The sequence below is a fragment of the Temnothorax americanus genome, unplaced genomic scaffold, assembly GCF_048541705.1.
Source record: "Temnothorax americanus isolate GAGA-0224 unplaced genomic scaffold, ASM4854170v1 Scaffold5, whole genome shotgun sequence".
In the NCBI taxonomy this organism is placed as follows: domain Eukaryota; kingdom Metazoa; phylum Arthropoda; class Insecta; order Hymenoptera; family Formicidae; genus Temnothorax; species Temnothorax americanus.
This window is the reverse complement of record NW_027509657.1, coordinates 6,640,768-6,657,262: the sequence shown is the minus strand read 5'-3', so window position 1 is coordinate 6,657,262 and position 16,495 is coordinate 6,640,768. Positions and strand designations below refer to the sequence as shown.

Below are 16,495 nucleotides of genomic sequence, written 5' to 3'. Positions count from 1 at the left end.
GGCGCGCTGAGGAGACGCCGGCGTCGGTCTGCCTTCCGACTTGCCGACTCGTCGGCCCGATGTCCCCGAGTCCCTGCCCTCTTAAATCCGTCGACGCGTGAATTTCAGTCGTTTTAACCATTTCTGTAGGTCGCCACCGCTCCTCCTCAATACGTCGTTAATTTAACTAAAACAATGTTAATTTAGTTAAACCAATGGAATTTAAATAATAAATTTCAACACGAATGACAATTAAAAATAACAAAATTTATTTAAAAGTTATTGGTTCAAATTTCATCCTTTAAGAGATGGATGCGACCTACGGGTTTGTCTATTGTCCATTTTACAGTTTTTTGTTTTACCGCAATTAATCGAAGTAAATAAAATTCTGTTTTTTTTTCATTATTTAAATAAACAGAGGAAAAAGTTTTATGTTATTTTTTACTTCTTAAATTAAATATATTCTGAAAAATCCCACCTTGATTTAGAGGGTTGATATTCAACAGGGCGTCGCGCGCTCCGTAAATTTCCCGTTCCATACACGATCGTCTGAATTCTCACTGTTGCACAAAGAGAATTCGACTGTTAAATTAAAAATGTCAAAATGCATCTCTGAATACACGAACGCGGAACACAATCCAGTTACCGCGAGACAGGGACATTTTATTTATGCGAAAGCACGTAAATAAATAAAGACATAAAAATTATTTAGCGTACTTTTGTACTCGATATTTCGAATTCGAATTCAGACGTGGCTCGCGAGCTAATTCATACATTTGCATAACGCCGTAAAAGCGGCAAAAGTTCCGACGTCGAATTCGAGCGGTGAGAAAGAGAACTCGGTTCGAGATCTCGCGCGCGATCTACGCGCTTCGAACTCGAAGCAAGCGGGAGCGGGGGGCCTCGGCCGGAGTCCTCTCTCGTCGCCGCTAGTCGGCGACCGTGGCGCTACCGCCGCGCCGTACGCGCCGGCCATGTTTGACGGTCTCTCTTTCGCTCTTGTGTGTTTAGCACGCTGCTGCTGCGGTGTCGGTGTATCGGCGCGCCGTCGGGACGGGACCGGGGACCGGGAACGGCCGGCCTGAGCCCGAAGCGGGGCGACTCGCGAGGAAGGAGGAAGAGGGAGGATCGGAGCGGAACGAAGGGGAGGGGGACGACGACGACGGCCGGTTGGCGGTGCGCGCGGCGCGCGCTCGTGACGGAGCACGGAGAGCACCTCGTGCGTCGCCAGTCGCGTTGCCGAGCTTAGCCGATTCGGAGCAAGTCCGGAGCCGGAGCGAGAACAGTGTGCGCCGCGGTCGGTCCGTCCCGGTCGTGTGCAACAGTTCGTCGACTGCGACGTCGGTGTTTCGTCGCGCGAGCGGAAGGCAGGAAGAAAGCGAGGGAAGAGGAGGAACGAACGCGCGTTCGAAACAAGTTCGCGCGTAAAAGGAAGCGGCGAACTTCGGGTCGGTAACGAGACACCGATATCGCTGATCATCGGGGAAGCGCCGTGCCCGTTCTCTCAGCGGCGCCGTGTACGTACGACCTCTCTCGCCCTCCGTCGAGTCGCACGTTCGGATCTCTCGTCGCCCCGCGTCGGGTGTGCGCCGGTCTCCGTCACTCCCCCCCTCCTCCACGGTCGGCGGGAGCCTCTCCCTCTCTTCCCATCGTCCGCTCTCTCGCACCTCTAACCGCCCCTGCGACCCGCGAGTGTGTCGCTTGTCGCTCTGTTCCGCGGGGGCCAGCGATTTCAAGAATGTGACAGTGCGCGTCCTCGCGGTCGGTCGGTCGGACGGACGAACGGGAACGGACGTCTGGAGCGAGTTGCGAGTTGCGAGTTGCGAGCTCTCTCGCGAAAAGGAAGGAAGCCGACGGGTAGTGGAAGCGACGTTGGGAGAGCGGCGGCGATGGGTGTCGCGTCAGAACGGTGAAAGAGTCGAAGCAGCAGCAGCAGCAGCAGCGGCGAGCGTGGAGAGCCGTAGCGCCCGAAGAAGATAGAAGAAGAAGAAGGGAGAGAAGGACGGACGATGCGAGCGGAAAATGTCACTCGGTGATACGCGAGCACGGATGACGGGGAGTGATCGACGGAGCGACGGTCGCGAGTCGCTACGCGGTGGTGCCGCCGGCCTGGTGGTGGACGTGGCGGTGGTGGCGGTGCCGGCACTGGCGACGGCACCGGGAGCGCCGGATCGCGCCTCTCTGCCGCGAGTATCATCGAGAACGAACTCCTCCCGCCGCGCGACGGCCGCGTCGTCGCGCCGACAGCGGCACGCGAGAGCCGCGCCGGGCTCCTCCTGAAGCGGATTTTCGCGACGCGACGTCGCCGGCCGAGGTATACAAGCGCGCACGCCGCGCACGAGTACTCACGCATACGTACGCGCGCCAACGCGCGCGTCGGTGTGCCGCCGGGTCGCGAGGTTAAAGCACCGCGTCGCCCTCGATACCGCGACGGCCGAGGAAAGCAAAGGCCGGGTGTCGTGCGTGCGCCGACCGATTCGTCTCCCCCTTTCCCTCTCCGCGCCGGCCAAGTCTCGTCTTTCCTCTCGCCCGGTGCCCCCCCTCCCCTGCCCCCGTACATGTGCGCGACGGATAAGAAGCGTACGGCGAGTCTATCGGTAGCAGCGCGCGCTCGTCCGTCGGCGGTAACCTCGACGGTGACGGGGGTGCGGGCGCGCGTTCGAATCGCGCGCGCCGCGTGGCGCGTCGCGTCGTCTTCATACGTCGTCGGGCGACGACGCCGACTGGGCGTCCGCGATGCCGACGGTGCACCCGGTCGTCGAGCAGATTGGCCCGCGAGGTGCGCGAGGTGCCCGTCGACGATAAGCGTGGGGACACGTGGCGTTTCGACGAAAACCGGCGGAGGAAAAGGACGAGAGAGAGGAAGTAAATGAGAGTTCAAGGTCAGAGCCGGTAGCGCTGTCGGACCCGAGCACGTTTGCGCGGCCAAAAAACTTATCCGGAGGAGAAGGTGGAGAACCGTTGACCGTTTCCTCGCCGTCGTCCGCGCTCCGTTGGAAGTCGGAAATATCACGCGGGAGAGAAACGCGCCCGAGAGGGAGAGGAGAGGAGTCGTGAAACGGAGCTCCGCCGTGCCGCGCGCGTTGGACCGTCACCCTATTTCGGGACCGTGATCCAAAGTGTTCGCGAGATACGCGCGCGCGCGCGCGCGCCGGGCATAAATAAATATATACACGCTTCGCGCGAGCGTCGCGACTGTGTTCTTTATCCGCGTGTGTGAGAAAGAGTCTGTGATTTTTCGCGTGCGCCGAGAGGTGTTTTCCGTTGACGGTGCGTATTTGATGCTCGTTGAGGAGAAGAAAGAAGGAGGGAGACGAAAAAGGAGAAGAAGAAGAAGAAGAAGAAGAAGGAGAAGAAGAGGGGCCGGGGATACCTCGCGGAGGGAGGTCGCGGTAGGCGCGCGCGCGCGCGACCGACCGCGGGTGCGCGCACGTGGGTGCATTGTGCGTCTGTGTGTGTCTGTGGTGATCCAGCCCTCCCCCCCCCCCGCCCCGCCCGTCGGGGGTCTCCCATTGTTTTTCCTACGGCGGCTACGTTGAAAAGGACTGGCCACCAAATGCGCGTACCGCAAATCCTGTTTCATGTTGATGTTCTGGAGCAAACGGACGGTGCTCGCTAGACGTCTGCTGGCCAAGGTCAAGGTCCGTGGGGAGCATGAAACCGAGCGTGAAGCTCAAGAGGATTCACCGTCACGTACGTTTCATCGCGCGAGCAGCGGCAACGCGAGCGGCGACGGCGCCACCGCCTGCACCGGCTACGACAGCAACGGCAACCGAGCGACGGCGACGACGACGACGACGACGACGACGGGCCGACGAGCGAGCAGCAGAGTAGCGGCAACGAGCGGCACGGCGTCGGCGGCGGCAGGAGGAGGAGGAGACGGCGGCGGCCGAGCGTTGGGTTACGGGGGACGCAGCGCCGCGTCCAGCAGGCTGCATCAGGGCTGCTGCGGCGGCGGCGGCGACGCGAGTCAGGATGACGACGAGCAGCAGGACCCCGGCCGGCTGCTGAGGTGCAAGGAGCTCCTCAAGACGCTCAAGGAGAATCAACTGGAGATGCTGCTGACCGCCGTCGAGAGCTACGGCGCCGACCTGAGCTCGTGCGTTCTCGTGCCGCGTCAGCAGCGACCGGCCGAGGACTATCCGTACGATCGGCAGCGCGAGCAGCAGCAGCAGCAGCAGCAGCAGCAGCAGCAGCAGCAGCAGCAGCAACAGCAGTATCACGGCAGCAGGCCGCATCGTCGTCACACCCGTCACTTTCATCAGCGCCGCTATCGTCACTATCGACAGCACCACCGCTCCACCCGGCACCCTCGCTCGTCCTCCGTCGAGGACGACCAGGAGAGCTGCTGCTCCGCGTCGGAGGACTCCTCGTCCGCGTCGCCGATGAGATCGTCGGCGAGAAACGGCGGCGCCGGCGGTGTCGTCGCGCCGGTGAGAGCGGGATCGGCGGCCGGCGCGCCCGCGCCGTCCGACCCGCACCTGCTCTGCTGCCAGATCTGGCGGTGGCCGGATCTCGAGCGCTCCTCGGAGCTCAAGAGACTACCTATGTGTCATTCCGCTAAAGATCCCGTATACGTATGCTGCAACCCTTACCACTGGAGCCGGCTCTGCAGACCCGGTAAGCGAAAACGTCTCTTTGCTTTCTCTCTTCCCTAATTTTGTTATCGTTGTTGTGGTAACGGGTAAACCAAACGGATCGACCAAAATTTCTGAAAGTTACGTAACTAATTCGCGCTGATATATCTGGACATCGCACAACCGTTGGATATAACCGTTGAATAATCGGTTGTTCAAAATGGTTTTTTTTTTTTCACGAGGTAAACTTGATATAGAGAAAATTCTGCTAATGATAAATAAAGATAAACGGAGTAACGTATCGTAAAAATTATAACTGTTCTGCCGAATGTAATTATTTGGTAATTGAATTTGGAGAAACTGTACCGTCGCCAAAAATGTAACGTTAACAACTGGCGCGCATTAGCGACGCGTTCTATTTTCGGGGACTTTTCGTTGTACCGTTTAACGCGTATCGAACGCGTCTAGCCGTCGCCGCCGGTGTCCGAACGACGGAATAATTTAACGTCGTAGCGTACAGCTGGCTACGTTGTAACGCTAGGCCGCAAACCGAGCGCCAATCGTCACCCGTTCGGACCGTTCAGACTTGCTCGATGCTAACGAGCTTAAAGGCTCGGGCCAGTGTAAAACAGAATTTATTAACGGTGGGCACGGTAGTCGATGTCTACCTGCTTACATTCAAAATGTAGGCAAATATAGGCAATGTACGAGTATTGCGAGAGAAGATCCGAGATGTCGAAAGCTGAGCGGGCGAACGAGAAACACCTGTTACTTCTGCGAGGGACAAAAATTTCGCGAGATTACCACCGTTTTTTTTACAATGTCAAATGTCGAAAACACTAGCTGCGCGTGAAGTAACGCTTATCAATAGTCATAATGAAAGTTAACATCGACTTTAATAAGATTAAATTATACGGGCTTGCGTTATCTTAATTTTGAATAAAAAAAGAAGAATAATCAAGTTCGCAATATTGAAACATATTCCTTTAAACTCGGTCTTTTTTTTCAAACGTGTTCAAACGCGTTGGCAGGTAGACGTTCGAATCCGATTATAGGCGATCAACCTTTTTTTCTTTTTGAGTACGCTCTTGCGGTTTAGAATTCACGACAGGGAAACCATTCTAAAAGCTGAACGTAGTCGAAATCCCAAAAGGGATTTTATATATTTTGCGTTTACCTATTGCCTACAAATATTTCAACAAATAATTTTCTGTAGGATACAAAAGGTAAACTTTACACGCTCGCGTGTTCCCGTGGAAACTTAACGAGGGAAATATCGCACAAATGCGAGCGCGTAATTTTAAAGAGAATGTTTTAACGAGGACAAATTGTCTATGATTTTTTCGTTATCTCTAGTCGCGTTTCGAAACGCAACGATATGTGCGCTTTACAAATTTAACTTTGATATCCCTTCGAAGTTTTTTCAGAGATACGGTGTCTTCGCGCGACGCACGTACTCACCGTTTACTCCGTGTACTCGTGGTATTCGTCACGTTTGAAGAAAGCGTCGGATTTATGGGCCTCGCGGCCCGTGAACGTCCGCCGTCGTTCGACGACGTGACTTCGATCGCAAAAAATCGTCGCGTCCTTTAAAGCGGGAGGGAACGAGAGAGAAAGAGGAAGGCGAACGAGCGGGCGCCAGCAAAACGCGCCTTTACGTAACCCCGGCGATCGTTTAACCCGTCGCTGCCACCGCCGCCGCCGCCAGCAAATTCGATCGTGCGAACCGCGGCGACACGGTGTTTCGATACGTCGCTGCGCCTTTCGATCGGAAAAAATATTATCTGAAAACATGCCCGATCAGAACGCGTGCCATTATACAAAATAGATATGTAAAACGTGCAAATTTATATTAAAAAAAATAACGGATTCATTTAAAGGGTATATCTTCGAGCGTTCTTTTGCTACAATTTACAAAATATACTGGACTATTTGCCGGAAGGATTGAGTTCGACGATCGCGAAGCTCGCTCGAGCGGGGAGAAGTTATACAATGTCGGAAGTTACGTCCGATACCACGAAATCGTGTTTTTTTTTTTTTTTTTCGTATAATTTTAACTCGCGCGCTTCTTAGACGCACCGTGCGCGTGCACTCGCACTCGGGCATCAGGCGCGGCACGCCCATGATGCCCCAGATTATAAATATAAAACTTTGTATAATAAATATTCTATAACACAAGAGTTTAGCCCCCGTATATGAGATTAACGAGACGATCAGACGGGAATCAGAACGCGCGCCCCGCGCGGGCGTATATTCAATTTAATATTTCTCAAACGGGAGATCTCCACGCGTACGTGTAAAGCCACGTTCATTGAGCCGATAAATAAATGCCGGCTAATTACGTCGTCGCGCGGGGACGCTCGCGTTTGATTATGGGAACTCCTCTCCTCTCGCGATGATCGCGATAAATCGAACAGGCGCCGGGAGTGCGCGAGTGCTTAAAAATATCCCGCCTGCGAGCATGTCGCGCTCGTTCGACGTTTCTCGGCCGACTTGTAAAATCGGCCAAGTATCTACATATCGACATTCTTTAATCGTTTGAAAGATTAAAGACGAAGATTTCGCTCGGGATTGCCGAGTAAGAGAAAAATATACGGCTTTTTCTTACGTGCGACGCTCGTAACGTGACCATTCACGCGAGTGCCCACCGGCGCCGGTGACCTAATCGCGACGACGTCGATTCGTTACGGTCGAGCGCGCCGCGAGCACGTTTTATCGATAATATCGAGAGCGTTTATCGCTGGAAAATCGTATCGAATAGGCGCGACCGATCCGCCGGCGACACCTCCGCGGAAAAAGGATCGCCAAGGTGCACGTGATAAAATCGCGCCGTGGCCGTGTTTCGTAATTAACGGGGCGCGCGACGCCGAGGGAAAGTATAAGCGGATCCTTCGAAATTCCACGCTGAAGTTTCCACGGCTAATAATAGCGCCCGGGGTCGCGCCGCACTTGCACCGCCCGAGGAAACCGGCGCATTTGGGGAAAGAGAGGCGGGAGAAAGCGAGGCGACAATCGGCGGGTATATCGTCGGTAACGACGAAATAGTCGCGTCAGCTCCGCAGAGACGCCACCCCGCTCCGGAAAGACAGATCGGATTCTCGGCGTTAACGCCGGAGGGGTGGAAGGGCGGAAAGAAAAGACTCGGGGAAGAGCGACGCACGTCGGAAGAGAATAGACGAGTCGAACGTAAGGTAGGGCCCGTATCGTACGGCAAGAAAGAATGAGAAAGAGCCCCGGCACTTACCAATGGCCACACGATCAAAGTTATGACCAGAAGGAAATGAATCTAAAAATAAAACGTATATTGGGCGAGTCAGTCGCGCGGCTGGCGGAAAGACGGTGACGCGAGAGTGGGAAGGGTTGGTCGACCGGCAAGGCGACGGCGACGGCGAGACAGAGAGAGAGAGAGAGAGAGAGAAGCGGGGAGAGAGAGAGCGCGAGCAGACGCGACGCGACGGACGAACGGACGAGCCGACGAAGAAGGAGCGAGGCGAGTTTAGCGGGCGAGAATGCGAGAGAGGCGCGAGGGGCAAGAGCGGATAACAGACCGAGGACGGGGCGCCATCGAGCGTGTGCGGTTAGGAAGGGCACCGACGGCGAGGGGGCTCGGCGCAGCGCGGCGGAACCGTCGACGGGAGGAAGGGGGGCACGAGGTGGGACGCGACGGCCGCGACAGCCGCGAAGAGAGAGGGGACCGCAGCCCGGCGCCGCTGCGTGTCATTGCTGGCGCCAGCTAATTGTCGAGGCCAGCCGGCATTAGCCGAGGAGCTGACCGAACTGAGTCGAACTCCACGAAAGCAGGCAGGCAGGCAGGCAGGCAGGCGAGCGAGCGGGCAAACGACGGGTATCCGAAGCTCCGACCCGACTCGACTCTCGGGTCGCGTTGCGCGCTCGCCGCCCGCGCCGGTTGGAGAATCGCACCGACCGATTCTCTCCCGATTCGTCTCGGGCTCGTATTGGGGTAAAAATCCTGACAAATGGATTTTTGATGCTGCTTTCAAGTAAAATTAACCGCTTCATCTTTAACTCCCGTTAAGCGCCGCGGGATTGGAAAATAAGATCTTATTCTAGTGTTCTCTCTTACATAAATTATATAGAATATTTAATTTTCTGACGTTTAATTTTCCATTCAATGACAATGAACTCGGCCTTTGCGAGAATTGTTTTAACATTCGATGAGGGATAGCGTCACTTTATTTTCATTATGTACATTTTCTAGGGCAAATATTATAAATACGCCTGCTTTTTGCAACGCTGACCTTCGATCGTTGAAATTTTTGAGACGTCGTCGAAATTGGGGACAGCGAAGGCGTCGGGAATCTTGGCTGGTGCCGATGTTTATTACATACTCGATCTCTCGGACGCGCGTGTCGGTGGTTTCGACGGATCGGGAATAGGTTTCCTAGAAATTCGAGTTCTTCCTCGCTGCGCATCGCGGAGAATTCCGAAGGCACTTACGGCCCGTTGTTCGAAACAAAGGCTGGCCATACGCAATCGACGTCGTGTCCGGCGCGGCCCACCACGTGTGTTGGCATTCGCGAAGATTATCGCTCTTCCGTGCCACATATATAAATCACAATTCTGCGATGCGTGAAATTCGATGGTATCTTTCACAGGTAAACGATATGCAACGAAATGCAATACGAACAAGTATAGTTTCCTTATTTGCATTATGAACGACTGCTCGATACCATTGAAGAACGTGCGTTGTAACACGCGTGCGAGAAGTACGGTTTTTTTTTTTAAACTGCTTTTACACGTGTTTTGTATGACCACGTTTATTTTAGCGTACCGCGACGCATGCGTTATTTAGCCCGCGTTGCTCGAAATAACGCGCGTATTCAACGTGCAATAATGACGCGTGTACGGCGGCCAAGCGATCGCGCGCCTCCGGCTCCGGCGCGCTCGCCTATTTTTCTCGTCTCGGCTCAATTTACGCGCAACCTCGCTGGCTCGCAAACGGACACCGGACGCGACCCATTGTCAGCGCGATCGTCGATAGCGTATACGTTAATTTCGCGTCGGATCGCGACCGCGGCGCGGCGTTTTATCGCGCGCGCAAATGGCCTCCCGTGGTGGCGCCTTGTTTTCGTAATGTCGCGACACAAATTCGCCGTCTTTATCTCTATGTTTTTTCCTTTTCTTTTTTTTTTCTCGCGTTCGGCGACCATTCGTTCACACATTGCCGCGGCGGCCGGTTAATAATTCACGCCGGCGAATCGATTATCATCGGCCAGTCGGCGACAGCAACGGCGACGGGCGGCGGCTGTGTGTGCGTCTTCGTTACGCAAATCGTCGCGGCGCAGGTTTTTATCGCCGCTCCGCGATCCGGCGTGCGGGTAACGTGCGCGACTTTCTCCGCCGCTCTTTCCCCTCCCTCGCCGCGATATTCATTCATGTCCCGAAAGCGCGAGGAGGCAACCTTGTGCAATATCTTTTTCGGCGCGATTCATCGGCGAATCGTGTTTGCGAATGGACGTACGACACGTGCAATTTTTTTTATCCGAGGACAAAGCGTCGGGAAAACATTTTTATTGATGCCCCGACGCGGACGCATCGGTTTAACAAACGTAATAAAATTTATCTCTCGCGGCCGACAATCGAATAAACAGGCCTAGAAATAGGCGCGTCTCGGTTGGAAGGAGACGCGCGGCGCGGCGCGGCGGCGCGAGTTACGTAACCGCCACGGGAGCGCCGCGCGTTTATTATAAGTGCCTTAATTAGGGGCTGAAATATCGCCGTTTAAATCGCACTCCCATCTTGTTATTCAAATCGTGCCAACTCTGGCCCGAAGTTTGAAGTGCGTCGATGAGTGACGCGCCGCGCCGCGCCGGCTTTATTAAAGCTCGGCGGCGACTCGGCGGCCGGTCGACTCTGGAGAGGGATCGAGCTGAGTATGATCGAGAGAGAGAGCGAGAGAGAGAGAGAGAAACGAGCCGCGAGGAGGATCCGCGTGTAGGCGCGACAGGCGGCCATTACACGTCGGCGCCGCGCCGCGCTTATTATCTAGGAATTTCGGCGCTCTCCTATCATTAGATCCCAAATATGTACCTTCCTTGAAAAGCGGACTAAAAAAAAAACGGATGTTATTTTAAACATGCCAATCCAAAATGCAATATCAATCTCCGATTGCAATCTGCGATTTCAATTGGCGATTAGATATACGTAATATTGTTATTGTTGTATACTTCGTGAATTTTTATTCAGACGATCGATAAAAACTCGATTCTTTTATCGAATTACGATACGCTTCGGAGTTTAAAAATGGAAAAAGATCCTAATTCTTCTCATTGAAATGCCGTGTCCTCTCACGAATAAGTAAAATTTTTAAATTACGTGGAAATTATTTTAAATTGCAAGAATTATTTGGAAAAAAAAAATTAGTGCCCAAGTAAATCCAATTTGATTATCTCAAGCTGCACCACGTACGGCCGCGAGCGACGGAGACGGTGTCTCGTTCTCTTAGACACGGGGAGCGTTGGGTTACCTTGACGTTCGAGATATTCGCGCCGCGGTTTGTCCTCTATTACTTTCAGGGCGATACGTAAAAGGACGAAAAATGGCATACCGGTTTCGCTAGCGCTGCGCGTCGATAATAGAACCTGCCACTTTTGGCCTGTACTTACTTCTCTATCGGGCGCCCGTTGTTTGTCGCGATATTTCGCATTGCTGTTGTCGATGTCATTAATTCGATTTAATCGAAAACCTTGAGTCAGTTTCTCAATGCCCCCGCGATCGATGCGGATGTATCAAGCAGCGACTTCGTCTAAACTTAACTTAACTTAAAGACAAACGTCTTATTGATACGTTCTTTTATTTAATATTAATTTGACTATTATTGACGTTAATTACTTACGTATAATCATGAAAATAACAAATTACTCAATAATTACATTACTGTTGGAAATGTATACTATAAATTGTATTGATTATGATACGCATAATATCATATATCCATTTATCTGTATACTGTTTCGAGTCATGCGATGATAAATAACGATTATTATTTTCTATTTCAGAGTCGCCACCACCCCCGTATTGCCTTATCGCTGACAGACTGAGACCCGAAGGTGAGTGTTTCGTCTTTCACGCCGTAATCAGGAATGTCTGCCAGCGCGCGCGCGTGTGTGTGTGTGCGTGCGTGCGTGCGTACGTTGTCTTCGCGCATCCATACGAGCGATAACTCATGTTTATTGCTTGCAAACGTTTACCGTACAAGCAGCAAGGTTCGTCTTTCCTAACGCGTGTGTCGTGTCTCGCGACCTAGCCCAAAGCAAGGTTGGGGATAATCCGGGACGAGTGCGAGTGGCAGCGTTCCCTCCCCCCCCTCCCCCGTCTTTCGGAATACCGTGCCAGTTAATCTACGATCGCTCGAGATTGCGCGAACAATACGCAACGAGGTCTGAACATATTGAGATGCCTGCCCTTTAACATTTAGTCCCTCCTCTAATTATTTCTCCTCAATTATCTATGATACGCTACGTTTATTTGGCTCCTTTTCAATTTAAAACGAAATCACTTTCTAACGTAATCGCGAACGGATGTAATTGGTACGTTATTAATAAATGTTTGTCATGCTCGAGAGTCATAAATAAGATCAATAAAAATCGCATAGTATCGATTGTGCCTCGGAAAGCTACCGGGAGGATCTATACGATGACAAACACGCACGGCATTCCACAGAGTCGTGCGACACAGAGGTTCTCACACTTTTCACGGCTACGCACAACTGATGCGGATTCCAGAAATGATAAATAGATCGTTCCGTCGCGAATAAAACCGACGATTTTATTAGACGGAGTTGAGCAAGAACAGACGCACAGCGTTCGTAGAGGTTGGTTTACGATAGCATTCTAGTCACGCACATCGAGGGGTTCTCAACCAGGCGCGCAGAGTAACGTCGCGTCGCGAATAGGACCATCGGTCAGTTTTGCAAAATTTTGCAACAAGTGCACACACACACAATATATATTTTTTTTACATACATACGTGTGTTTATGTCCATAACATATGTCGTTACGAATACGTATGATGTAGACGTAGAACAATAGCTAAATGAGAGATTGAAATAATATGCACTTATACATTCGTGGTTCTTTATGATCATAACTACGTGGTGTAAGCCGATCTTGTTGATCGCAACGTGCCGATAGATTTCAAGATATCGTCATTTCAGCGGTTGATCAATGTATCCGCTAGCCAATACTGGTCCACCAGGTGGAGGCTGAGCGGTCTCGCTTGTACGCATCGATAAAAATGCGAGACATCGATATTAGTAGCAAAATACTTTCAATTGCAAGGCTGTGATCTATTTTTTTTTTAATTTTTTTTCCAATAGTTTTGTTACAACAATTTTGATGCGAGAGATCAAAGTTACATTGTTGCTTCTCGAGACTAAGCCCTCGATAAATCTTTGAGTCATCTTGGAATATTGTGTAAAGTGTCGCACGTGGTAGAATCAAAGAGCTGATAGATAAAATCTGACAGATAGAATCGCTTCGTAAGTCGTGGAAAAACCCTGGAACGATACTTTTCTGCCGGCCTCGTCTTCTTCAGCTGCCTCCCGCGTCACCGCTCTCCTCACCTGGTTTCGGATTACCGCGGCGTCTCCCGCGTGCGTTTCTCTCTCGTCTCTCCTTCCGCGTCCGAACCTAAACTGGTTCTCTCGGGATCGACGCGAACGCGCGCGGGTATATACAACACGCGAATCGACCGCGCGGTCATCGATAGATTCGCCTTTCGTTTCGCCGAGAAATCACTCGCGAGATCGCGCGATTACGCGAATACGACAGACTTATCGCGTTTTCCCTCATACATTAGTATTCTCTCTAAAGTCAAGGGGCGTCGTCATGCTGCGAATGATTTGAAACAATGGCATCGCCAAGACCGTCGCGACTCCTATATTAGGTTTGTTCGCGTCGCATACTCCAATATACACCAGAGACACTTGGATCACGGCGAAAGGGTGCAGGCGCGTGGAGCGGATGAGTTTTTGGAGCGCGTTGGAGTGAGTAGGAGCATATGGTGGGGCGTGCGACGCGAACAAACCTATATTGCAAAATGAGATATCGACGTTGACATATAGCACATTTATAATTTTCTTTTTATTAAAACTAGTAGCAAATAAACATCTCTGTCGTCGACGTTAGCGCGCGCGTATGCGTGCCAAGCTCGTGATACGACGAAACGATAGCGCCTGCAGTTAGAGGAGAACCGCGCATTCGCGATGACGTTAGGTGTGTGTCTATAGATTATATGGTAGACACACTTATATAGCAGAGAGAGAAATACCACACCGGGCGCTTGGTGCGTGTTGTGCGCGTATATCGCCTGAGGTCAATATCTTTCGTCGATAGAGAGAGGACCATGTGTCGCACCGTGCGTACCGCGAGCGGCCCTCGCATTTATATAAAGGAGGATCCTGCCGAAGGTCCAATGTTCTTGAAGGTATTGTTAAATCCTCAGGGCGCGTTATAAATACGAATTCTTCGAAGTCGTCTCGATTGAGGTTGGCGCGCTTGAGCTCAAACTGGTGCGGTCGAAAGTCAATCGAAGCTAACGTGTGAAGCAACGCGAAGCAAAATCTATATTATTCCTTTTTATTTAGATTTTCTAAATACTTTTCTTTTTATTTTTGGTCAATAGCGTCAGCGTTGTCGCGATCACGCGAGTCGGCCTTTCCGACTCGCGCTCGCCGTTCTAGCGCGAAAGACTAGAAAGCTCGCGCGTTTAACGTTACCGCTTGTCAATCGTAAGTGACTCGTGAATCAATAACGACAGCCCTATTTCACGCGCGCGTGCACACCGATGTGATAGAACGTGGAAAACGCGCGGGGGGCGAGGAAGCGTACGTTTTTCCCGGCGGGCGCGCGCGCGCGGGTGCTGGGGAAGCGGATTCGAGCGGAGTTTCTTCTCGGAAGAAGGAGAGGACTCTCGCCTCTGCTCTGCCTCCGTCGTAAATCTGTCTTTCGGGCGACGACGGGCGCCCGCGCGAATTTATGCCCGGTCGCGGAAACTGGGCCACCGCGCCGCGTGCCGGAGCGTATACGCGGCGGCGACGGATAAAGTCCGCCACTTGTTGCTGCTTGCGCGACGCGATATTATGAACGCGAAACGGAGCGATTCAGGCGAACTTGCGGGGAGATTCCGCGCGCGCGCGCTCGCGCGCTTTCTCGTCGATCGTGGGAGGAAAATGAAGGGGTGACCCAGTGGAAAAGAACGCGGCAGCGTCTGCTCGAGAGCTATCACCTTCAAGTTCCTTCCACATCGAGCGTCTCCGAGCGATCTCGCTTCCCTTCTATGATGATATCAGACATTTTACTCATAACGACACGTACCTGTTGTTTAATTAAGATCTTATTACGTAAGCGTCTGAGGATTGTACCTATAACAAAGTAATGATAACGGACGACTTAGCATAAGTTCTTTTTCTTTTTATATACTTTTCGTCGAGAAATGTGTATCCTTGTTATTGGGCAGGATTAGGAATCCTTACGCGATTGTTGACCTACTTCATTTTCGCACGTTATGTGCTCCCTTATTGCTCCGTGTCACACCGTGTAGTTCCGCAGAGTGTGGTTGCGCAAATTTCAACGAATACGACGAAGGACGCAACGCGCCGCGCAGTCCCTTTCAAACGCGCGAGGACAAACGCATGTCGCGCGTTACATGGTTTACGTTTTTATAATCCTGCTCTCCTGCGATTCGTCTCTCAGGTTAAGATCCAATTTTTGTCCCATAATGATTGCGCCAGCATTATGCTTTCGGCTACTGATCGTCCGCTATCGAAAATGAACCGAATTAATAAATAATTAATTAACATCCGCAGATTGAGAAAAAAGGAGATAAACGCAGAAGCTCTAGAGCTCTGCAAGAAATCATAGAAAGTGCGGCTAAGTGCATTTATTAACGGTCCACCTGTCTTGAAAGAATGTACGACGCGGTATAGCCGATATAACATATAACCGGTTTTAAAATGGGCTGGGCTTTGTTATTTTACCGACGGAACAAGTCGTTGTGAGAGGGATACGAAATATTGAGACGAAAAGATCGAAGGGACATCTCATCCCCTAAGTGGTCTCTTCCCGTGGTGCGAGCTTGTTTCGTTAATGGAACGGCGACTTTTGTACGTAGCCTTGAAAGAACGGAGGAGTTCCGATAATCTCGCTCGCTATAATCCCCATGGAGAGGTTAAGGGCACGGAGGTATAGATAGGGCCAACGTTAGCGCCGGGTTAAAGGATGGGCCGCTGACCAAGCGGCCCGAGACCTGAGAGACGAGATCCCGGGGAGAGCGGAGGCGGTGGGCGCCTGTCGCCCGGCTTTAACGCTTGCCTACTCGCCGCGCGACGTCCTTGAATACATCCCTTCTCTCCTTTCTTCCGTCCTTCTCTCTCTCTCTCTCTCTCTCTCTCTCTCTCTCTCTCTCTCTCTCTCTCTCTCTCTCTCTCTCTCTCTCTCTCTCTCTCTCTTTCTCCCATCAACTTCGTCTCCCTTCCTCGTGTCTCTTGGCTCCTCGTCGCTCGCCCGATTTTTCCCTCTATCTTTCACCGTTCCGCCCGCTTCGCTCGAAAGAGCAAACTCAAGCGCGCACATTGCGCGCCTCCTCCCTTTTCTCTATCAATCTTTGGAGCTTCTTCTCCGTTCTTCCTCGTTTATCGCGGTCGCTGTTTGCTTTCTCTGCCGCGCGTTTATTTCAATCAGTCCTTTCTTTCTAAAATAATGCGATATCCCGACTTTCGAGCAAACTCCCTCCACTCGCTTCGACGAAACTTGACTTGCGCTCTGGAACATCGACTGGAATGTCGAAGATTATAATTTATCGCGACCGATCGTGATTTATCGTCGATCTTTACGAAGAAGAGCCGACCGTAGATTCGCCGGGAAATCTGTTATCGGCTAGGAGCCGGCGTATAGTCGGTATGACGAAACCTTCTTCTC

The 16,495-nt window shown here is 52.0% G+C and overlaps 1 protein-coding gene across 2 annotated transcripts in view; it reads left to right on the top strand.

Moving 5' to 3' along the window:
- Dad (Daughters against dpp) overlaps positions 1-16,495 on the top strand; it is a 53,984-nt gene that overhangs the window by 7,816 nt on the left and 29,673 nt on the right. The window contains exons 2-3 of one of the 2 annotated variants that reach the window (XM_077418040.1): positions 991-4,599; positions 11,576-11,626. In XM_077418040.1, the coding sequence (XP_077274166.1) occupies positions 3,561-4,599; positions 11,576-11,626 (1,090 nt within the window). In that variant the 5' untranslated portion in view covers positions 991-3,560. Of the gene's footprint in view, positions 1-860; positions 4,600-11,575; positions 11,627-16,495 lie in introns of those variants that run through there. The other variant, XM_077418041.1, reaches the window with a different exon arrangement.